This window comes from Balaenoptera musculus, chromosome 14 (assembly GCF_009873245.2).
Source record: "Balaenoptera musculus isolate JJ_BM4_2016_0621 chromosome 14, mBalMus1.pri.v3, whole genome shotgun sequence".
Lineage (NCBI taxonomy): Eukaryota > Metazoa > Chordata > Mammalia > Artiodactyla > Balaenopteridae > Balaenoptera > Balaenoptera musculus.
This window is the reverse complement of record NC_045798.1, coordinates 89,479,131-89,503,985: the sequence shown is the minus strand read 5'-3', so window position 1 is coordinate 89,503,985 and position 24,855 is coordinate 89,479,131. Positions and strand designations below refer to the sequence as shown.

General features: G+C 45.9%; 1 protein-coding gene across 6 annotated transcripts in view; it reads right to left on the bottom strand.

Moving 5' to 3' along the window:
- ATP9B (ATPase phospholipid transporting 9B (putative)) overlaps positions 1–8,636 on the bottom strand; it is a 227,399-nt gene extending 218,763 nt beyond the window's left edge. For 2 of the 6 annotated variants that reach the window (XM_036874381.1, XM_036874378.1), the window contains exon 1: positions 8,247–8,636. In XM_036874381.1, coding sequence (XP_036730276.1) covers positions 8,247–8,386 — 140 coding nt within the window. In that variant the 5' untranslated portion in view covers positions 8,387–8,636. Of the gene's footprint in view, positions 1–7,552; positions 7,571–7,884; positions 8,060–8,117; positions 8,137–8,246 lie in introns of those variants that run through there. The other 4 variants (XM_036874376.1, XM_036874379.1, XM_036874377.1 and 1 more) reach the window with 4 other exon arrangements.
- Between the last annotated feature and the right edge of the window lie 16,219 nt (positions 8,637–24,855).

The window sequence follows — 24,855 nt, the reverse complement described above, 5'->3', positions numbered from 1 at the left end:
TCAATCGCAAACCATCACAGCAAAGGAAAAGTTTCATCTTTACAAATAGTAAAATATTCTTTTATCATCATGATAATTGTAAAATTTTTAAGATTCAGAGAAAATTGTGGGTAGACACTCAATGAGAAAACTAACACTAAAAAAAAAATTGTGTTGCCTCTACCAAGAAATGTACTAATATTTTAGAGATAATCAGACAGTAGGCAGCTGTTCTCAGCATGAGTCTCTTTTTAAAAGAGACTAATAAAACAGAAGACTTAAATAAGGTCCACAGCCCCATAGCATAACACCAAAATGTCCAGGATACAAGCAAAAATCACTCATTACACCAAAAACCAAAAAATCTCAACTTGAATGAGAAAAGAGAATCAAGAGATGTTAACATCAAAATGATGCAGATGTTGCAATTATCTGACAAGGGTTTTAAAACATTCATCATAAAAATGTTTCAACGGGCAATACAAACATGTTGAAGCATATGCAAAAGAACAGAAAGACTCAGCAAAGAAACAGCTAATATAAATTAGTATCAACTGGAAATTTTGAAACGAGAAAAAAAAAATAGCAGAGACTTAACAACTGAATGGACAGGCTCAGCAGCAGAATGAAGGAGACAGAGGAAAAATCAATGAACTTGAAGACAGAACAACAGAAATCACCCAATCTGAACAGAAAACAGACTTAAAACAAATGAACAGAACTCATGACCATATGGGACTAAAAGAAAAGATCTCACAAGGTGTCACTAGAGTATCAGAAGAAGAGAAAAAAGAAGGTCCCAAACATAAGTATTCAAACAAATAAAGGCTGAAAAACGTCTATTTGACAAAAGATTCAAGAAACTAAGTGAAACAGTATAAACTCAAAGAAATCTATGCTAAGGCCCATAATAATCAAACTACTGAAAACTAAAGACAAAGTTTGAAAGTAGTGAGAAATGATGATATCTTACCTACAAAGGAAAAATCATTCCAATGACATCAGATTTCTCATCAAGAATCATGCAGGCCAAAAAGAAGTGACATAACATTTTTCAAGTGCTCAACCCCAAACTGTATATCTGGTGAAAATATCCTTTAGGAATGAAGGGGAAATAAGACATCCTCAGATGAAGTAAAACTAAAAGATTTGTTTCCAGCAGACCTACCCTCAAAGTATAGCTAAGGAATTCTTAAAACAGGACAGAAACAATAAAATAAAGAATTTTGGTACATCAGGAAATAAAAGAACAACAGAAATAGCAAAAATATGGGTCAGTATAATATACCATCCATCTCCTCTTGAGTTTTCTAAATTATGTTTGAGAGATGAAGCAAAAATTGTAACACTGCCTGATGTGCAATTCTAATTGTATGTAAGGGAAATATTTAAGTACTTTTACATATGTAAAATTTACATGTAATTTTACAAGATACAAGCATACCTCAGAGTTATTGTGGGTTCGGTTCCAGACCACTGCAATAAAGCAAATATGGCAATAAAGTGAGTCACATGAATTTTTGGTCTTCTGGTGCCTATAAAAGTTATGTTTACGATGTACTGTAGTCTATTAAGTGTGCAACAGCATTATGTGTAAAAAAAAAAAAAATACGTGCCTTAATTGAAAAATACTTTATTACTTAAAAATGCTAACCATCATCTAACAATGCAGGGTTGCCACAAACCTTTAATTTGTAAAAAACACAATAATGCAAAGCACAATAAAACAAGGTATGCCCATAATTACATTACCAATAGGGGAGAATAAAAGGATGTAAGGTAAGGATTATACACTTTACTCAAATTGATAAAATATCAACACAAGTATACTGTGATGAGTTATGTATGTATAACATAATATCTAGAACTGCTAAATAGTATTTATACAAAGAGAAGATCCAACATAAAACACCATAAGTAAATCAAAATGGAATTCTAAAAAGTGTTAAAAGTAACCCACAAGAAAGCAGGAAAAAGAAAACAGAGAAACAAAAAACACAGAAAACAAAAAGTAAAATGGCAGATGTAAGCACTAACTAACCATCACTACAATGAATGTAAATGTTCTAAATACATCAACTCTAAGACACAGATCAGCAGAGTGGATAAAAAATATAAACCAACCATATACAGACTAGAAGAAACTCACTTTAAATATAAGTAGGTTGAATTTAAAAGGATGGAAAATTATACACTAGGCCAACATAAATCAAAAGAAAGCAGAAGTGGCTATATTAATGTCAATTAAAGTAAACTTCAGAGCAATAAAATTACTAGAGACAGACAGGGAAATTACGTAAGGATAAAAGTGTCAGTCCATCAAGAACACAAAGCAATCCCAAACGCAAATGCACCGAACAACAGACCTGCAAAATATGTGAAGCAAAAATTGATGAAACTGAAAGAAAAAATAGACAAGTCCATGATTACACTCAAGAGACTTCAACTATCCACCCTCAACAACCCATACAACAACTAGACAGTAAACCAGCAAGGAGAGAAGAACTCAACACCATTAACTAACGAGATCTAATCACATTTCAGAACACTTCACCCAACAACAGCACCATACACTTTCTTTTCAAGAGCCCCAGGAATTCTTACCAATGCAGACCATATCCTCAGTCACAAACTGCACCAAATTTAGAATAACTGAAATCACACAAAGTGTGTTCTTTGATCACAAAGGAATCACACTAGATATTAGTAACAGGAAGATAACAGTAAATTTTCCAAACACACTTCTAAATAATCCATGGGTCAGAGAGGATGTCTCAGAGAAAATCAAAATACCAGAATTTGTTGGACACAGGTAAGTCAGTACCAAGAGGGAAATTTACAGCACTAAACGTTTACACTAAAAAAGAAGTCTCTAATCAATAATCCAAGCTCTCACCTTAAGAAATGAAAAGAAGAGAAAAATAAACCTAATGTAAGCAAAGGAAGGAAAAAATAAAGAGCAGAAATTAATGAAGTTGAAAAAAAGAAAACGATAGAAAAAATAAGTAAAATAAAGATGGATCTTTGAAAAGATCAAACCTCTAGCAAGAATGACCAACAAATAGAAGTGAAGGCACAAACCACCAACACCTGAATGAAACAACATCAAAAGGGAAATACAGGACTACTACAAACAACTCTACACACATAAATACGGCAACTTACCTGAAACAAACCAATTGGTCATGGGGCACAAACTATGAAAACTCACCAAATATGAAATAGATCATTTGAATAGCTCAATAACTATTAAAGAAACTGAATTTTAAATTAAAACACCCTAAAAAGAAATCTCCACGTCCAGATGGTTTCACTGGAAAATAGCAAACATTTAAAGAAGTAACACCAACTTTACACAATGTCTTCCAGAAAGTAAAAGAGAAGGGAACATTTTCCTACTCATCTCGTGGGGCCAGGTAACAGGGGTAAAATCTGACCATCACTGCCACTCTATTCATGGAATTTAAAGTCTAACGAGAAGAGAAGCAGTTACAGCCAAGTGCAATCTGTGGTATGAGGGGAAACAGAGCCCTACAGGGGCCTGGCAGGAGCACGCCATTTTATCCTGCCTGGGGCTGAGATCAAGGAAGCCTTTAGAAGTAGTCGTTTCAGATGCTGACAAAGTCAGGAATAACGCCACTGAGATAATGGAGATGTGTAAATGCCAGAAGAAACAGCTAGAAGAGTCCAAAGTAACTGCCTGTGGGATGAGAGGCTGGGATAAGGGAGCATGAAGAAGAGGGGTAGAGAGCCACAGTATCTTATCATAAGCCTTTTACCACCAATTAACTTTTTAAACTATACGTAAATGTTACCATGATAAAATACAACCAAAGCCAAACTTCACAAAATAATGTAGAAGCACAACTTCCAGCCACAATCCGTTTCTCCCTGCTCCTCTCACCTAAGTACAACTATAAACCTTGGAAATAAAGCAAGAGCCAACCACAGGAGAGCTCTGGAAGGTAGGAGAAGGCAGCAGTGAGAGGAAGAGAGCTGGGCTGACCTGGGATGCAGAACTGGAGGAACACAGTGGCAGGACGCCTTACATGCCCCCACCGGACAAAAGGAAGGACCCAGGCCCAGCACTGCCTAACTCCCAACCTAGCAAGAAAAGGCAGCCCAGGAAGGCCATTACTCCCCTGGCAGAACAAGAGTCCACCACCACCAGCAAGATAAGATTGACAAGTAGCCATGGGAATTGGCATCCTTTCCCACGGGCCTGAGACTCCCCTATCCCACCCAGGGACACGAGGGCATCCAGGTGGCACCAGTTAGGGCCCCTGCCACAACAAGAGGTTAGAGGCCTCAGGAAGCCTCCGTGTCCCCATGAGCCTGAGGCACCCCTCTCTCAGCGGGGTGGGGGGCGGCCAGCAGCACCAACAAGTGCAACCCCACGACTGAAGCAGCCAGCTCAGGAAATGGCTCCTATCCATGGCCTCTCCTCTTCTCCAAGATCCCAGAGCAGCCAGGGGCACCAGCAAAAAGGATTTGGGCACAGAAAGCCTCCTGGCCACAGTGGTGCTGAGTCTCCTCTCCTACCAAGACACACCAGGGAAGTCAGTGGGCACGTATGGAGAGGGTACGTCCACAGCCACTGCCCAGCCAACACAACCTCGCCATCCACATGGGATGACACCACCACCTCTCACCAAAAGACACTGGGCCTAGGGAAATCCCTTCTTTTCCTCAGCAGCATAAGCAGAGACAAGTACGAGCTCCAGTAGCACCACATAAACCAAGCACACCAAAAATCACAACCCTGAGAATTAAACTGTCATTGGAACCATAGCCGACAAAGGTAGGCCAGGACCTATGTGCTAAATCTAAACAGGGTGATCATCTGCTAAAATAAAAGATATAAATATGGCCCACATTCTCCTAATATAATAGATGAAATATCCAGGAAACAATCAAAAACCATTCATCATACAAAGAACCAAAACACTGACAGTGTGAATTAGAAAAGACAATCAAGTGACACCAAAACTAAGATTAACTCAGATACTGGAATTATGTACCAAGCATTTCAAGCACCGAACATAAATATGCTTCAACAATCAATTTCAAATTCTCTTGAAACAAAGAAAAATTATAAAACTTAAAAATACAATAGTAGAAACAAAACTTCACTGGATGGGATCTACAGTAGAGTGAAAATGACAGAGGACAGAATTAGGGAACTTGAGAACAAGTAAATAGAATTTACACAGCCTGAACAACACAGAGAAAAGAAACTGGGGGAAAAAAGAGCCTAAAGGAATTACGTAAAACTAACAAAAGATCCAGCATTTGTATCACTGGAGTCCAGAAAGAAGAGGAGAAAGGGGTGGAAATGAAAGAGGACTTGAAGAAATAATGGCTAAAAACTCCCTAAATTTGGGGAAACAAAATACAACAGACTCAAGAAGCTCAGTGACTACCAAACTAGTTAAACCCAAAGAAATCATACCAACATACATCAAAACATGAAAGCAGCCAGACATAAATGATGCGTTACCTATGGGGAACACCAATTTGAATGACAGTGGACTTCTAATCAGAAACTATGAAGGCTGGAAGGAAGTGGAACAATAGTTTCCAAGTACAAAGAAAAGAAGTGTCAACCAGGAACTCTATACCCAATAAAACTACCTTTCAGGAATAAAGGAGAAATAAAGACATTCTAAGATGAAATCTCAAGACGGGCTATAGGAAGGTCTTGAAATAGAAAGGAAATAAAAAAAGAGAGAATCCTGGAACATCAGGAAGGAAGAACAAAAAGAGCAAAAATATGGGTAAATACAATAACCTATCCTTATCATCACAAGTTTTATAAACCATATTTGATGATTTAAACAAAAAGTATAACACCATCTGATACTCAGGACATGATATTTAAATTGCAGGGGGGAGAAGGGAGGTAAAGGAACCAAAATGAGGTTTCCACATAGTAAAATACTGATACCAATACACTACGGTGGTAAGTCACACACATACACTGTAATACCCAGAGCAAACACTACAAAAACTATACAAAGACCTACACCAAAAAACACTGTAGCGACATCAAAAGAGCGTTCAAGTAAAAGGAAAGTAAGAAGAGAAACAGAAGAATGAGAATCCGAAGAAACACAAAACAGATTAATAAAGTGGCACACTTAAACTCTAATGTATCAGGGACTTCCTTGCTTCCTTGGTGGTCCAGTGGTTAAGACTTTGCCTTCCAATGCAGGGGGTACGGCCTCAATCTCTGGTCAGGAGCCAAGATCCGACATGCCTCAGGGCCGAAAAACCAAAACATAAAACAGAAGCAATATTGTAACAAATTCAGTAAAGACTTTAAAAATGGTCCACATCAAAAAAAAAAAAAAAAATCTTAATAAAAAACTCTAATGTATCAATAATTACCTGAAATGTAATGGCCTAAATATACCAATCAAAAGACAGAGATTGACGGATTGAATAATGGAGAAACATGATCCAACAGAAACTCACTTCAACAACTTAGATAGGTTGAATGCTAACACCATGCAAACATTTATCCACAAAAAGCAGATGTGGCTACACCAGTCTACTAAAGTAGACTCCAGAGTAAAAAAAAAAATTGCCAGAGACAAAAAGAGAAATATTTCCTGACAATAAAATAAGTTTCCACCCTGAAGACACAGAGATCCTAAATGTATATTTACCAAATGACTGAGCCTTAAAATATATAAGGCAAAAACTCACAGATGCGAACTTTGATGGAAACCTATTGTGAAATAGGTGGCACGTTTTCAAATAATATCTCCTAAAATCAACCACTTAGAAGATTACCTAAGCAATTACTCTTCCAGGTAATATCAGGGAAGAAAGAAAACGATACTTCTCCACTTCAGGGCCAAACACTAAAAATGGGCACCTTACTAGCTTCTCCTGTAACCCTCAACAATTCTATGAGGAAAAATACTGCCCCCCGCCTCTGTAAAGCAGAGGAAATTAGGGCTTATGGTTACCTAAGATCAAACAGCTAACTAATACGGAAATGAACCAAGATTCAATTCAGCTCTGTAACAGCATAATATGTATTCTTTTGACTACATGTTACAGCCTCTCAAATAGCCCAAACCAAAAACTATTCTAAAATTGGAATCCTGAAGCAACTGGCTATTGAAACCTGTACTTTTTCCCTCTATGTACTAAAGGCTGATTGCTTCTACAACTGCTCAGGAATAAAATTTTAACAACTCTGAAAGGCATTATCTCCCCTTCCTATGAGTTTCTTTTTCTAACCACTCTATCATTTATAAGTGTAGTATTCTTCCCTTTGGGTAAGAAGTAAGTTACGAACTAAAACCAACTAGGGTATGAGACTTCCATTTTAAATCAAAGGTCTGCACTGTTTAATTCTACCACTTACTAACTGTAACAATTTAACCTTTCTGAATCTCCGTTTCCCATTCTTAAGAGCAAAAATTCTTGTCAACACAAAGTACTTTGTATGTACACGTTCAAGTAAAACGTGCACTTAGTAAACAAACTGAAATGTCTTCACTTGCTGTTTACACTTGTGAAAGTGATTCCCGACAAGGTTTGTATTTCTAAAACTAACTGGAAGTTGTATCTGCCATCTTCGCGATTTCTCCGGTGACACAGTACGGGTCTCGGAAACTAACAACTGCGTGATGGGTGCCGTGGGACCGTCGGTGCCCGTGCTACTTGAGGGAGCAGCCCCCCGAACCCGAGGCTCTTCCTCCTCTGCGCTCAGCCCGGCGCCGGCGCGCACCAGGGTCGTGGCAGCGCCCGGGCCCCTCCCGGAGCGTGGACGCCCTCCCCGGCTCAGGCGCACCCGCGGGGCTCCGGAGCCGGCCGCCCTGGGCGGACCCCACCGGGCCGGGCGGGGAGGGGCGCCTGGGCGGAAGGGTGGGGCGGCACCGCCGTTACCTGCTGGGCCGCTCGGCCCCCGGCCCGGGCCCCGCCGCGCTGAAGTAGGCCGCGCGTTTGCAGTTGGCCGCGGCCGCCGCGCTGCGCACCGGGCACAGAGGGATCTGTTCCGCCATGTTCTGGCCGCCACCTTCCCGCCCCTCCCGGATCCCCCTCTGTTCGCCGCCTTTCCCCGCCCTCTCCTCTCAGCTCCGACCCCGCTGAGGCTCCGCCCGCGCGCCCTGCCCCTTCACCGTGCGTCGAGGCCTGATGGCGTCACCACGTGTCGGGGCCCGATGACAACACCGTCAGCGATGGTGCGGTGCGGGAGGCGGAGACACCCGAGGCCCCGCCCTCCGCGCGTCGGGGACCGGTGACGTTACCTGCGGCGAGGGCGCGAGTGGGACGCGGTGGCGTTCGGAGGCCCGGCTCCCCGCGCGTCGGCCACCGGTGACGTCACCGCGCGGCGAGGGAAAGAGCGGCGGCCGCGTAGTACCGCGCAGGGCGGGGTGCGTGCGCGCATGCGCCGCTGGCCGGACTGTGCTGAGCGCGCATGAGCCGCAGCGCTTTCTAGTAAGAAGTGCGGCGGGTGTTGGTCCGCCGGAGTGACCCCGCCCGTGGGGACTTCCCTGAGAGCCAGGTGCAGGGCACCGAGGGCCTTGCCGCACACCCCTGGGACCCCAGCGCACCGGAGCCCGGCCCACCTCCTTAGCGCAGTGCGCAACCTGGACGCCGCGCGGGGCCGACCCGCCTTCCCTCCTCCGTCCGGCGGCGCCCCCTGCACACCCGGTCCCTGCAGGTTCCCCCTGTGGTGAATGAAGCTGGTGGCCAGTGCCTGTTGCCACAATAGCATGTGGGGCTTGAGTGTCCAGCTAGATCACCACTCTCAACAACTGACAACCCTGAAGGATATACTTTATTGTCCTATAGGCTGTTAGCCAGTTTTGTGTATAACCCAGCAGTCTTACCCTAACATTCCTATGTTAAATCGCCTCTAAATACCTTGGTCCTGCAATACTCTTTGAGCTGATCTCAATATCTGACTCACTGTATCTTCCCTCTTAATAAGTTGAATAAAAATTTTGGCCCATCTTTATTATGTATCTGCACGAGAGTTGTTTTACCTCTCGAAAATTATACTTTAGCAAAATGACAAATTTTCAAATATTGAAGAAGAGCTTCCTTATGTATTTTTAAAAACGGATGACTGGGTATCGAATCATGGAATTTAAATGCCATTTGATATATTTGAAAGAGTGATGTCACAGTTCTGTTTTTTAAATGTAAATACTTACTAAATGCCAAAAATGCATCAGTTGTAACTATTTACACTTATAATGAAAACTTTGAACTATCAGTACAAAATGTGTGAAGGAATACATCTACAAAATTCTAGGGAGTCAATGAGCAAAAAAGTTCAAAGACTGCTATCGTAATGCACAGTTTTTAAAAAAAAACTTCCATAAAATATGAATTTTGTAAAAAATCCACCTTTAAATATATCTTTTATAGGCCAATTTTAGCATTTATGATTTCTTCCTGATACTTTCTTTGCTTTGCTCTCATGGAACTCTCCCTCTAGAGAAATGCATTCTTTCTCTGTACAGGTAGGGGATGGAAGATGGGAAGTTAAACAAAAATAATCTTCACTCCCACCCCCTCTAACATATACCTGGATTCGGAAGATCCCAACGTGGACCAAAACACAAGATTTCCAACATCATGTTTCATTCCTTGAATAAAAATATATTTTAAAGGGGAAAGATTAAGTACCCTCCAGATTTATGATGCCTTGATTTCTTATAAAGGAGAAAAATGTAACTCCAACAGAATAAGGTTTTTATTCAATTCACCACACAATGCTCTCACATTAATTATAGCTAGTTCATAATTTAAAACGAATATATTTTTGTGCAGTCATTTATTCTAGCTTCTCATATTCTGAAGGAAGAATTTAAGTCAACCACAAAAATGTGTGTGTGAGCATGTGTGCGTGCATGTGTGTGAGTGGGTGCGTGTATACATGGCATTTATTCGGCACCTGAAACTTCAGCCATTCCCTAGAAAACCAATAACTTGAAAAAGAACTCCTGGCTGTTTAGGATCCAGCTGAAGTACATTTAGATCAATGTATTTAGACGGTTCATAGTTTCCTTTAAACTACTCATTCAATTACTGCTTTGTAATGAACCATAGATGTTTCAACTATTCTATCAAAATGGGAAAAAATGCAATTAATAGCTTCTCATGGAGAGTTTCAAAGGGTTAGCTAAAGAATAAATAAACTGGAAACAAGCTTTACTCTTTGGAGTCTCGTTACAGTTGGTTGGGATTTGGAATCAATAAGGCTGTTCTGTATCAACAGCTCTGTGGCTGACAAGGTCTTTCTACCTTTCATTTTAATGCTTAAGAATCCTTCTAGGCACAATACCATAGTCTCAATAATGATAAGAAGTGAAACAACCCCATCAAAAAAATAGGCAGAAGATCTAAATAGACATTTCTCCAAAGAAGACATACAGATGGCCAAAAGTCACATGGAAAGATGCTCAAAATTGCTAATTATTAGAGAAATGCAAATCAAAACTACAATGAGATACCACCTCACAGGGGTCAGAATGGCCGTCATTAAAAAGTCTACAAAAAACAAATGCTGAAGAGGGTGTGAAGAAAAGGGAACCCTCCTACACTGTTGGTGGGAATGTAATTGTTCAGCCAATATGGAGAACGGTATGGAGGTTCCTTAAAAAACTAAAAATAGAGCTACCGTATGATCCTGCAATCACACTCCTGGGCATATATCTGGAGAAGACCATAATTTGGAAAGATATATGCACCCCAATGTTCATTACAGCATTATTTACAATAGCCAAGACATGGAAGCAACCTAAATGTCCACTGACAGATGAATGGATAAAGATGTGGTATATATATATATATATATATATATATATATACACAATAGAATATTACTCAGCCATAAAAAGGAATAAAATAGTGCCATTTGCAGCAACATGGATGGACCTAGAGATTATCATACTAAGTGAAGTAAGCCAGACAGAGACAAACATCATATGATATCGCTTATATGTGGAATCTAAAAAAAAGAAAAAAAAGATACAAATGAATTTATTTCCAAAACAGAAAGAGAGTCACAGACATGGAAAACAAACTTATGATCACCAAAGGGGAAAGGGGGGTAGGGGGGAGAGATAAATTAGGAGGTTGGGATTAACATATACATACTACTATACTGTATATAAAATAGATAACCAACAAGGACCTACTGTATAGCACAGGGGACTATACTCAATATACATAAAACTGTACTGCTGGGCTGTACACCTGAAACTAACACGATATTGTAAATCAACTATACTTCAGTAACAGATAATAATGACAGAAGTGGAAAGTCTAAAAGTGGCTCTAGAAGAAGTTTATTCTTTTGTTGAAGTTTCATTTTTGTCTCTACCACTTCAGGCAGGTGAAGCTAATCACTTCAAAATTCTTAAAATGAAATTGTTCATATTGAGCATATTTATTGCAGACTGCGGAAGCCCACAAGATACTGTATAGGATGTTCTCAATAATGATGTAAAATTCTCTTGAAAATTCAGAAGAGAGGGTATAATACCAAGTACCACCATATTATAATTTTATGTTCAGAAAATTCTGTATGGAGAATTCTGTATATAACACTTTATATACAGAATATATACATGGAATAATATATATGATTTGTATAAGATATCTTATTTTGGAAAAATGGAAATCAGTCTGCTCATTTTGTAAAAATAGTGCTTCCATTAAGAGTATCATATAAAATGAAATTACTGTATATTTATATATACACACATATCTGTGGAGGAAGAGATTAAAGTGTATGTACCTTCCAGATTTTTCTTAGACTAATCGGAGAAGAAAAGGCTGGTAGTGGATTTTGTAACTCTACCTTATAGCAGAGGGGCTACAGTAGATATTGCCAGGTCTTTCCATTTGTGCGAGATTTGGAGGAAGAAATGGCCTGCCTCTCACCACTGAAGTAAAGGAAACCCAAGCTCTACCTGCCCCTGACTGCCAGGGCTTCTAACCTCAGCTCAGCCTTTGGGTTTAGGGCCAACTGGAGGTGTTCATAAAGGCACGTGTCCGAGGGTGGTGGTGCTAGGTAGGACCCTGCAGTGTTTGCCTTCGCCTGGTGTATCACACTTAGCACCAACCCTCAAGGAGGCCGTTCCACATTGTTGCAAATGGCAGGCTTTCCTTCTTTTTGAAGGTTGAGTTAGACCATCTTTTCTTTATCCATTCACCATCGATGGACACTTAGGAGCCCCTGCCCCGGCCGCATCATACCGCACCGTTAGTAACTCCCAGCCCCAAACAGAAAACAAGCAACAAACCAAGACATCAGACACGCGGCAGGGGCGGAGTGTGGGCACCTTCCTCTCCCCGCAAGCTCACAACTCCTGCCCCGTCCAGCACAGGACTCACCCCTGACCACCTCCTCCGATTGACAAACGCAGGGACCTGAACGCTCCCAGGGCGGGGGGGCGGCGTCCTTACCTTGTCCGCATGACCTTGGGGCATTTGGTGACGTACCCCATCTCCCAGGAGCCCGGGAAAGTGTCAGACAGAAGAGGGCTCCTTCGGGGTATTTGTGCCCTGTGTTGTCAGCGGGCACCTCTCCAGGCCCAGAGTCAACGGATGAGGTGAGGCCAGCGGCGCGGGGATCTTGTGTCCACGGGGCTGGGGGGTGGCGGGGGGCAAGCAGGAATGGGAGGTCTTTGTCTTTGCCTTTGCTGCCCCGGATTGGGCTGCACATCACAAGAGGGCTTAGTTATGTTAATAATGGCAATTCGGGAGATGCAGATTCAGGGTAACCCCGAGAGTGTTTCAAGGAAGAGGAAGAGTCATGGGCTTGTGAAAGACAAAAAGCCACGAGGTTGTTACCAGCTGCCTGGAGAGAATTGTGCCTGACCCTGACTTGACTCGGGAAATATTTGGCCTTAAGGAATCACAAGTTGTTTTAGGATAGGGGGTCTGATAAGTACACCCCGTTTCCGGCAGGGGTTCTGGATGACTTCATCGGGTCAACAGGTCAGATCCCCTCGGCTGGGACATGCACAAGTCACCCTCCATGACCTCCCAGTTCCTTTCTAGACACTCTCTGAGCGACACCAACTCTGTTTTGATTTTCCTTTCACCTGGGTCCCTTTTTATTTTAAATCTTGTTGCAAATGATGTGTATATCTGCTCATTTAGCCAATGACCTCTCTATGTGATTCTAATAAAACTTTATTATATAAAACAGTAACCGGCCCCCAGCCCTGTGGTTCCAGGAAGTCGTAGGGGACAGGAGGGAGACAGAGGCTAAGCCACCGTCGCGCACCCCGTGCGCCGCGTGGGAAGCCCCCGCTGGGTGAGTCCTGCTCGTCTGGTTTCTACTGAGGCCAAAAACACACAACGTAAAACCTACCACCTTGTCGGATTTTACGCGCACAGCCCAGCGGGGTTAGGCCAGCGCGTTGCCCCGTGGGATCCCTGCAAGCGCTCACCTTGCGAAGCTAAATCCTCACACCTTCCCCACGGCCCCCGGCGGGCGGTCAGGTCCCCGAGGTTCAGGGTCCCCGTCTGGAAAACAGGCTGAAGGCTCGATGAAGAGATGCACTGTGGACGCTCCCTGGACCGGGCCTGGCCTGGGAGTGGTAAGTGCAGGCGTCCAGATGCCCGAGCCAGCCCCTCCTCCAGGCCCATCTCGGCTCACCTCCCACAGCTGGCCGGGCAGGGGCGCTGTCCGCAGGACCAGGTGACGGGAGCGGCTTGGGGTGCACCACGGCTGACACACCCCGTCCACGTCCCCAGCGGCCCGCTGGTGTCCCGACGTGGGCCCTTTTCCTAGGACGAGGCTCCCCGCCTGGCCCTGGGCTGGTGGGTGGCAATCCCCCCCGCAGCGGCCACTACCCCCCTGCCCCGCCCCGGTCATCTCCTGCTTGTCACCAGCTACACCATGGGCGTCTCGGTCACGGCCCCTCCACCGCTGGGCTCTCAACAGACTCTGTGGAATGAACGGCCCTCCCACTTCATTATGAGCTGTTGTACCCAACACACTGTAGACACCTGACGTCGCCTTCATAACCCAAGGCCGCCTGTGTTTTCCAGCCATGGTCGCGGGAAGGCGAGCGCGTCCCCGCCCCTTCTGCGAGCCTCCAGCGTGTGAGGGCTGCTGTGAAGATCTTGAGGGTGTCTGGAAGGCTGCCTTTCTCACCCCGCCCAGCCGACCTCTGCCTCAGCTGCACCTCCCATTCCATAACTGACACCACACGTCTGAGGCCAGAGGCGATTAGCAGTGCTGCATCCGGCGTCTGCAAGCTCAGAACTTACCGCGAACCTCCTTCACGAGGGCCTGTTCTCGCATCCTGCACTCGCCGAACACGCAGGAGAGGGGAAGCAGCAATTACTGACAATGACTTTATTAGGTATAATCTGCATCTATGTCTGGAAGGATGGAGCGATGCTCCCGGGAGCCCTGCATCAAACACGGGTGCTTCCCCAAGACCCGCTCCCTCCACTCCCAGCCCAGCAGGGTTCCCTTCTTCCTGGAAGCACAGGTACAATTTGTCACCACACAAATGACACTGTACTTGCTGTTGACATTCTTTGATCAGATAAATTACCTGTACTTACTATGCTGAAGGCAGTTTCCATGAAAATTTCATATTGTGAGCATCTTAGTGTAAGTTGAGACAGAAAGGGTTGGAAGTCTTGACAATGGACAGAAACGTGGGTCCTGCTGACACGTGTCTACGACTGTTTTCTAGAATAAAAGCGGAAGCTTTGGTGCCCAGTCACCTATGTCCCTGTTCAGGGCGCCCTGTGCCCCTCTTGGCTGCCATCCCGTGGGCCGGAACGGCCCCTGTGGACCCAAATGCAGGCGCACTTGCTCTGCACCCTTGCAGGACAGAGCAAGGACCGGGCAGGGCAGGAGCCACTTCTAGGTGTTACTTTGGCAGCGTTTAGAACTTAATCATAAGAAGCTTTATAAAACGTGCTACCAGTATCACAAATCACCAAAAGCCATATACTCAATGAGAAAAAAAGCACAAAATTAGAAGAAAGACCCAAAAAAGCACTCGTGAGTGCTTTCCTTAAAAAAAGTTTGAAAAGGACAATTTCTTTCCCTCACAAGAATAGCACACATTTCTTGTGGAGGCCGAATGATGAAGTGGTCGAGGGCATGGGCTTGGGGGGCGTCACCCCACCCACTCCCCCCTCCCTCCCCAACTCGGCCCCTGTGTCCTGAGCACACTGACCTTCCTGAGCCTGGGCTCCTCGTCTGTCTGATAGGAAGTCAGCACCTTCCCCACCAAAGCTTTATGAGAAGTTCATGGAATCATGTATTTTAAGCATTTGGCCTAGTCCTGGTACAAAGTCAGTAATTTTAAGGTGGGGCTCTTATTCTCTTTCTGTATTTGTCAAAAAGCAAAATTGCCCCCCTCACCCAAAAACTATCATTGGAAAACGTAGCAGTGGCCTGATGTGTAGTTATTTAGGATGTTATTTAGAGCAGGGAAATGAGGGAGGTCAAGGCTGAGTCTACCTTTGCCCAGCCATCCGCAGGTGGGAACCACGGGAAACTGGACTGACGAAGAGGACTGATGAGTGGGTGGTGGGCGTGTGACCTCCTGGATGGGACACCAGGGCAGGAGGGTCTCCATGATCCGCAGGGTGAGAGAGACACTCAGGTACGCATGTCACAGTTTGTCACATCACCACCTGCTGTTGTTTCACTTGCCCACAACAATTTGGATTCAACAGGCTTCAAAATGTTTTCTTTAAAAAAAAAAAAAAAAAAGAACTTTTTCCAAATTGGACGATTGACAAATTAGTATACTTTCTATGCAGCTGAGTCCAGATGTGGGTTGATTGATTTAGAGACAGAATAGCAGTATGAGTACTTGTGGAAACACATTACCAAGGAAATTAACTATTGTAATATGATAACTTTCCATGTGGACGATAAATCGATTTTGTGTCAGACTACCTTTGTGCGGAATTTCTGCTCTGAATGTCTACTGTGAGAACAGAGAACATACGGAATAATCAGTGGTAATCGTTGCCTTCGTGGACGTATTAGAAGAACGCAGTCAGTCTAGAAGAGAGAGATGATAACAAAATACATACAAAATAAAGATTGCTAATTAAAATTAACCTCTTGGGAAAATTGTAAGCTGGTCAGAACATGTGATTTTCTTGATTTTTTTTCCCCCCAAGATTGGTTAAGATTTCTTGGACTCCATGCGTAAAAGAGACAGACTGTCCTGGAAGTGAGACCAATGCAGTAAGTTCCCCGTGGGGCTGCCCTTTCGTAGATGCAGGGTCACCATGTGGCGGAAAACGGGACCTTCAAGTGTGCGTATGGCGTGTATGCGCGCAGACCTTGCAAGACGATGTGGGCCAGCCCTCAGCAAGTGAGTGGTGCTCGACTGCAGAAATCCCGACTGGGGTTCTAACACACTCAGTGGACGAGGCGACCGGGAGCATCGCCCAGGAAGCAATAGGAGCTTCCTCTCTCCTCAGGTCCAGGCATCTTGACAGCTTTACTGGGTTCTCTTCCATTGCTTGTCGTTTGGAGGAGCGATCTAAGTTGCGGTATAACAAGTTCTTATTATGGGTAGAGAGCTATTAAAATCACAATAAAAAAATAATCATCTTTCTTAGACCACATGTTGTATGATTCCATTTGCATGAAATGTCCAGAATTAGCAAATCTATGGAGACAGCAAGTAGGTTAGTGGTCCCTGGGGCGGGGGTGTGGGTAGGGTGAGGGGCAGAATTGCTAATGTGCATGGGGTTTCTTTTGGAGGTGAAGAAAATCTTCCAAAATTAGATCCTGGTGATGCCTGCATGGCTCTGTGAATATATTAAAACCACTGAACTGTACACTTTAAATGGGTGTGCTCTTTGGTATGTAATTTATACCTCAATAAAGATGCAAAGCCAGTCTTCGTCCATCTGACATCTACAGGGCTCTGTTGGCCTTATTTACCCCAGCATCCAGTCAACGAGCTTGGTATCTGGTCTGATCTCTGTGACGGTTTGTTTGTTTACAGCTGAGCAAGTTTATTTGGGACAAAACTAAGTGTTCATATTAATTGTGTCCAAGAACGCACAGATGCATTACCATTCTCCTCTATGGCAGAATGCAAAGATGTTTACTGGTTTTCATTTTTTAAAACTGAAAGGTCTGCTGTGTCACTTTGAGATATTTCAGGACAGAAAACGTGACCTTTGCTTGTTCCAGATGTGAGTGATTCCGGGATACTAATGTGAATCAGGAAGAGGCTGGGTTGCCATGCAACGTTCTGCTTTATTGTGCCAAACAGCACGTCGTCGAGCTGCCCCCCTTTCTGCCTTTAGCCGGCCGACCGCAGATGCTCTCAGCTGGACCTGGGGAATCTGCTGTTGTGTCGCAGCCGTGCTGTGACGGAGACAAAGCTCCACGTGGGGACCCCGAGTGGGTGCAGGCGAGCTGGCTGTGCCGGGGCCCAGGCGGTGACAGGCCGAGCTGTGGTGGCCGTCCACGTCGTGCCCACCTGGGGCCTGTGTGCTCACGTCAGCCCCCCATGACGGGGGTCTTCCTGAGAGAAAGGTTGGGCCCGCCTCTTGGGTTTTCAGTCCTTCCTTTGTGCTCAGGGAGGGTCTGGAAGGAGTTCCTGTTGGGCCCACAAGCCCCTTCAAACCCTACAGGCTTGTCCTCCTTTCCCTCCTGCCCTCTTGGGCTGGACCCCTCTGTCCAAGGGAATGCACGGCAGCCCCCAGGGCGAGCTGAGCTTGTGGCCCTGGATACCACCCTCCCTGCAGCCCACCCCGCCCGGCCCTGACTCCAGATCCCTTTGGGACATTTGCATCCCTGGTGCCTGCAGGATGGCACGGTCACCTCTGCTCCACCCTGCGTGCTCGCCTCAACCCCGCCTTGATTTCTGCCCCGCCACAAGCTTCACACTCCGAGACGAAGGAGCAGAACAGGGCCTGACAGCGAGCTGAAGGGACAGCAGTAGGGGACCAGGGCGGAAGGCGGCGGGGGGTGGCCCCGGCAGGGCCTCTGTGGCCGCCGGGAGGACTCCAGGCCTCACTCCGGGGATGAGCAGGGGGTGGAGGGCTTTGAACACGGGGCCCTGTACTCCCGGCTGTGTTTGTAAAGGATTGCTCTGACTGCCGTACGGCTGTCCTAAGCTGGATGTATTTCGAAGGCAGGGGGGTAACCAGAGGGATGCCGTCTGTGGTGCTTTGAGGATGACCGGGAAAACGTGGAGCCGTATCGAAGATAAAGAAGTCTGGAGAGAGAGAGAGAGAGACCACCGTTTCGGTGAAATTCCCAAGGAACTGCCCCCGTGGGAAGACAGTCTGAAGCACACAGGGCGGCGCAGGCCCGGCGCCCAGCCCAGGCTCACCCTTCACGTGCAAACACACCGGTAACACAGACATGCCTGAACTCCCCGGCGGAACCCTGCGGTCAGGCTCTGACTGTTCATGTTTAGAAGATATTTTAAAATTATGAAAAATCCAAGAAGCGCTTGAACTCCAGTCATTGTCATTGAAAAGGTACATAGTTGAGACACTTTTTGGCTTTTTTCATGAACGGCTTTCTTTAAAACCGAATCTCTGGGTTTCCACGTAGAGGCTAGCGCTCCTCAGACGGTGCTCCCCGCGCCCCCCTCCAGCCCTTCCACCGCCCGGCTCTCCCCCCCTTCCCCCCCACTCCGCCCCTATCAGCGGCCGGCCGCTGGTCTGCAGTCCAGAGAGATCCTTACGTAAACTGTTTTACATTATAAGCGTCAATCACGAACAATTCGTCCACAGACTCGATCGTGCCCGTGAACTGCGTCAGGCCCCGTTCTAGGCCCGGGAAAGAGTCAGCAGCTGCAGGCGGGAGCGTGAGGGGCGGGGCCGGAAAAGCTCCTGGCCCTCCCGCGGTCCTCGTGCTTCCTGGCTCTGCTAAAATCGCCTCAAGTTGCCCCTCCAACGCCAGCACCATCCATAATATCCCGTGCTATGAACAGAATGTCTGTGTCCCCCGAAAATGCGCACCTTGAAGCCTAACCTCCAAGGGGATGCTGTTAGAGGCGGGGCCTTTGGGAGACGCTCGGGTCATGAGGGTGGAATCCCCGCCCCAATGGGACTTGTGCCCTCGTAAGAGACCCCATAGCGCTCCCTTGACAACCCCCCCCCCGCCACGTGAGGACACTGCGAGAAGACGCCGCCTGTGAGCCAAGACGCGGGTCCTCCCCTCTGCAGACGCCGGGTCTGCGGGGCCCACATCTTGCACTTCCAGCCCCCGGCGCTGTGAGAACCCGGCGTCTCTGTTGATGGGCCCCCAGCTGTAGATTCTGCTTCGGCAGCCGCGCTGCCCGGGGCACCTTGGGGGACCCTCTCAGTTAGACAGCTCTTCCCCTCTGAACTCCCATAGCACCTGTGGGGCTTCCCTCGTCCATAACACAGTGGAATCTGTATTTTGCTGTTTGTACAGTTGGCTTATTCATTCCGTGCAGAAAGAAACTATATCTTATCTGTTTCCTCTAGTGACCAGCATAGTCTCACCCAGCCTAAGTGGCTGATAAATATTTGTTGTGGACGTTGTGAAGCGTTTATCTCCCTTCCCCCTGATTAAGGGCAACACTGACGGTCGGCATAGAGCAGAACACTGCTCTCTGTGTTCTGTTTGTACCGCTATTGTTTACATGAATGCTAACTTTTTTCCCATTAAGTTCCTAGGTTAGTTTTTATCGATAATATGTTTTCCTGTGTGATATGTGGAGTATTTCTGATTTTAATAGTCAAATAGAATAAACCAAATGCTGAAACCCTTTTTCCTTTGGGGTTTTCAGACGTCTAGACTTACCAAGTTGTTATAACTGAGAGTTTTCAGATGTGCTTGGTACACTTGTAAAAATCAGAACAGGTCTCAGAATTAACATCCCGGGGCCCAGGCCCCGGGAGTGGTTGGCCCGGCGACACCGCGGCCGGATGGCCAGCAGGAGCACAGCCTATCTGGAAAGACTTCACAGATCCCTTCAGAGACGCGTTCCAGTGTCCAGCCACGCTCGATGCCAGGGACGTCTTACGTTTAAACAGAGCCCTCCGTCCAACGAGTGTCTTGGGCTCCCATTAGGATGGAGAACGGCTGGAGGGTGGATGTCCCTCACTGATCTGCAAACACTCCCTCCCGTCCCTCCCCCTCCCGCCCCCGCTGACCTCTCCTCTCTAGAAGCAGCTCCAGAAACTTTAACTTTTCCAACAACTTTAAGTTTGTTTTGTGACAGCGCACTCCACAGATGTTTATTATTATTTTCACATTTGTTATTTTTTACTAATAACTCTCCACTCTTCCTACTGAAAATTTTTGGCAAAAATTTTTGACTGTGGAAACTTAACGCCCATCAGAGAACAGGACAAATTTATTTTCAGATGTATTTTAAGGTGTGGTGATGACTTTATTAAATTCTAGGAGCGAATATAGCTTATCGTCCAAGAGTTGATGTTTGGGAGGAAACCATCTGGGTTTTAATCTCTTCTCTCCCGCTTACCTGCTTGTGAACTTGAGCAAGTTTTAAACTCCGAGTATCAACTTCCTTACTCGAAGGGTGGGAATAATAATAATAGTACCAACTTCAAAAGATTTGTGTGAGAAAGAAGTATGAGAATGCGTACAAAGCGCTTAGCACGGGGCTGGACCCAGCAGCCCACGTGTGATTACACCGCTGAATCCTCTCTTAGCACCACCTGCCCTTCGTTTCTTGGCTCAGATATTTGTAGGCCAAGTATCTGCCCCTTACAGGAGAGCTTGCAGGACAGGACATCAGACTGGCACCGTCATCGCTGGACGACACTGCTTCCCCAAGACCCTAGAATTACAGTATCACCCACTGTCATTGGAGAACCTCTCCTCTCTCCTCTTTATAGAAAGTTGCTAGAACATTCCATTACTTAGAGTTCACTAACGCTTCTCACTCTGAAAGGAGGGAAGCAGAGCTCCCTCCGTAAAAAAAAGTCTCAAAATAAAAAATCCTTATTAAAGAATATTAATACTCATGAATTAAGAAAAACAAAAGGAGAAATTGGCTGGAATAAATTCAGATCACCCTTTGATTCTGTCCACTGAGACGTGTAAATGACAGTGCCATTAAACAGAGGTGGCATGGACCAGAATAGAGGCTCTGACCCCCATCCAGGTGAGCTTTGCCCCGTCGGCCACCAGCCTCCTGTGGATGCTCACCTGGTCTCAGTCAAAACCTGGATAATTGTGGAGTACGGCTCGGCACCCAAATGATCTTTCAGCGTAATACAGAAACATAATATCACGTGTTAACAGCACTTTCCTTCCCAAGAGAAAAGAAATGATGGTGTGAAAAGATCTAGATACACAAAATAAAACTCCCAGGAAACTACTGGGAAAGTTGGTTTAATAGCTTTTGTTGCAAGAGACCATATTGTTTTGAAACGATTGCCCATACAATTAAAATGCAAGACATGTACATTATAACGTGTGTTTGCAAGTTTCGACTCAAATACCTGTGGCCAGAACAACTATCATCATTAAATATATTTATGGTTGAAAGGTTGAAAAAAAACCACCTATGGACATAGATGCAGTTTCCTTTTCAATGTTTGAGCTCCAGTATTTCGTCCTTAAAGAGTAGGAACACTAGGAGGATATTCGAGGAAACCTACCAGACCGCCGCACTCTTGTTTTGTTTTGTTTACTCTCTGGCCAGCCCTGTGGGAGCCACACAGGCATGTTTTCAGTCTCCCTGGGACAGTCACCTCGTCATGGAAACCTACGAACAATGACCTTCACGGCGATCGCAGAACCTCAGGGGCGCCTGTGCCACGAAGATCCCACAGAAACTATCAGCGTTGGTACAGCCAGCCAGTGGCCCACGTTTCCAAAACTAGAGTCATCCAGCAAGATACAAAACTCCAGGGCCGGCTTCCCTGGTGGTGCAGTGGTTGGGAGTCTGCCTGCCAATGCAGGGGACACGTGTTCGAGGCCTGGTCTGGGAAGATCCCACATGCCGCGGAGCAACTAGGCCCGTGAGCCACAACTACTGAGCCTGTGCTCCGTAACAAGAGAGGCCGCGATGGTGAGAGGCCTGCACACCGCGATGAAGAGTGGCCCCCGCTCGCCGCAACTAGAGAAAGCCCTCGCACAGAAACGAAGACCCAACACAGCCAAAAATAAATAAATAAATAAAAGAAACCATGTTCTCATAAAAAAAAAAAAAAAAAAAATGTCCAGGGCCAGCACGATACCTTGCTGTCTTTTTTTTTTTTTTTAACATCTTTACTGGAGTATAATTGCTTTACAGTGTTGTGTTAGTTTCTGCTGTATAACAAAGTGAATCAGCTATACATATACATATATCCCCATATCCCCTCCCTCTAGCGTCTCCCTCCCACCCTCCCTATCCCACCCCTCTAGGTGGTCACAAAGCACCGAGCTGATCTCCCTGTGCTATGCGGCTGCTGCTGTCTGTATGCATAGATGGAATATATGTACGTTGAGAAAGACTGGGAAGAGATACACGAAAATGTTAGCAAAACACATCAGCAGTCGTGGGGTTTGCGGTGGATTTCACATTTCAAATATATCTACTTATATTTGCCACGTTTTCTACAATGAACCGGAATAACAGAGAAATTGGAAGGAAAAAAACTTTTAAAAGAGAAATTTCATTGCAGAGAAATTTTTCTTTTAAATTTCATTGTTAAGAATAAAATGGAAAATGCAGGAACCCTTGGAGGAAATGTACTTACTGTAAAGAGACCACAGAATGAGGAGGAAGAGGGTCCTCTCCGGTGGAGGAAGGGGACGCAGGGCGGGGCACAGACCCTCACCCACCAAGTGTTTCGGGACAGAGCGGAGATACAGGTTCACAGAAAACGGTGTTTGCCTGAGACAGAAATGTGGGCCTTTGTCAAACCTGTGGCCAAGATGGAATTTGGACCACGTGGAAACACGGATTTGTCCTCTGTCCACTCATCCTATTTCACGTGGTTCCCTCCACAGAATTAAATGTGTGACGCTTAATAATCAAGTAACGATGAGACCAGGGTCTGGTAACCTTGCTCACGTTGACCTGATGAAAATACAAGTGTTGGCCTTGTGCTAGGATGTCAGTGACAACCGTTCAGAAATATAAAAGGTGCGCGTGTCAGCATCTTGGCGACTCAGGCATCTGCCGATTCACAGGGGAATCTGGGGTCAGTGAAGTGCGGATTACTTCTGTGTCCTTAAGTCCCTAGAGGCTTCCGTGTGAATAGCAGAGGAACTCACCCTCTTACGCAGCTCATTTTGTAGCTCCTTAAAATAAGTCTTTAATAACTAAGTGGAGGTGTGAAGTGAGGGGGGCACTGATCAACTGTCACTGAAATGACAAGCTTTTGCCCAAGACCCTAGTGGCCCGGCAAGGGGCTGGCGACATCTATGTATCTGCATTTGCTCCTCGCGTTTGCTCCCAGACCAGCACCGTCAGAAGAGGGGCGCTCAGGGACACCCCGTCTCTCCCACAGCCCACCCGGGACCCCACTCCCCGACATGGAGGTCAGCGTCGGGACCAGAGAAACTCCTGGCCATGCAGCTCATCTTTCTCAATTGTTCTAAGTCCCAGTTTGCTTCTTCAGGGGTCTTTACTAGCAGGTGATGGACCTGTAGTGTCAGAAAGAAAGAACATGAGAGAGAGTCAAGAGATATGATTTTGATAGAAAAGCTGGATTATATCAAAATTTAAAACTTCTGTGCTACAAAGGACACTATCAAGGAAGGACTGCCCTCTCCCCGTGGTGTTTTGAGGGCGTTTCCTTGTGCAGCTTTTCCAGTGATCGTTCTGGGTATCGCTTCATACGCAGGTAACCACCGCAGCCCATGGCAGCCTTTCACCGGCTCAGTTGGAGAGTAGAGCCCTTACCGCTGCCCCTAACATCCGCCGGGGCAGCCGTGGGGACTCCAGCTCCCGTGGTCACCACTGACACGTGGGAGGGTCCGTAACAGTCTGGCGCCTCGCGGGCGCTGCAGGTGGGTGGGCGCCAGGCCCTGACCCTGTGAGGGTGCTCGTTTCTGGCTGGGAAGGAGGGGGGCCTGGCCCCCCACTGCGCATGCTCTGAGGCCACCCTGGGGTGCTGTGACAGCCTCGAGACGGTGGGCATCCGGGTCCCCACTTGCCCTTTGCTGGCATGGTTGGGGGGCTGGAGTACAGGGGTCTAAACGTTGTCCTGCCAGGTGCCCCTTCCTGGTCCTCGTCTGGAGGGAGCAGCTCCTTTGGGGACTTTTAGTTCTCTGCCCGTTGGTGTTTCTGGGTGGCGGACAATTTAGCCCTGAGTCTGGGGAAACCCAAGGCAGCCAGCACCTCGCTGCCGCTCCAAGCTGAGGCCCCAGCCCCTCTGCCTTCTTCGCCCTTTCAGTCTCCCCTGTTTGCTTTACGTGTAACGTCCATGATTTTTGTTGTCCTTAGCAAGAGGGAAAAGGAAAAGCATGTCTACTCCTCCTCCCAGAAACACAAGTGCAATTATGTGCTCTAATGTCCTCTCACCTGTAGCTTGACGTTTTTGTCTCATCTTCTGATTCATGCAAATTCTTGATTTTGACCAATTTTTAAAGTCATTTTTATGTTCTGTTTTGAAAAATCTCTTAGGCCATAAAGATATTTTATCTTATGTAATTTTCTAGAAGCTTTATTATTTTACTTTTCACGTTTAGGTCTAGAATTCACCCGGAATTTTTTTGTTTGGTTTGGTTTGGTTTGGTGTGGGGTTGCAGAGGTCAAGTTTCATATGGGTGTACACATGACCCCCCCGGTCTTTACTAAAAAGGACATCCTTCCTGCTGTTCCACACTGCCACTCTGTCACACAGCGAGCGTCCATCTACACTTACCTGGACGTGTCTGGACTTTCTGTTCTACTGTCTGAGACCACACTGTGTGGTCAGCCAAGCTTTGTA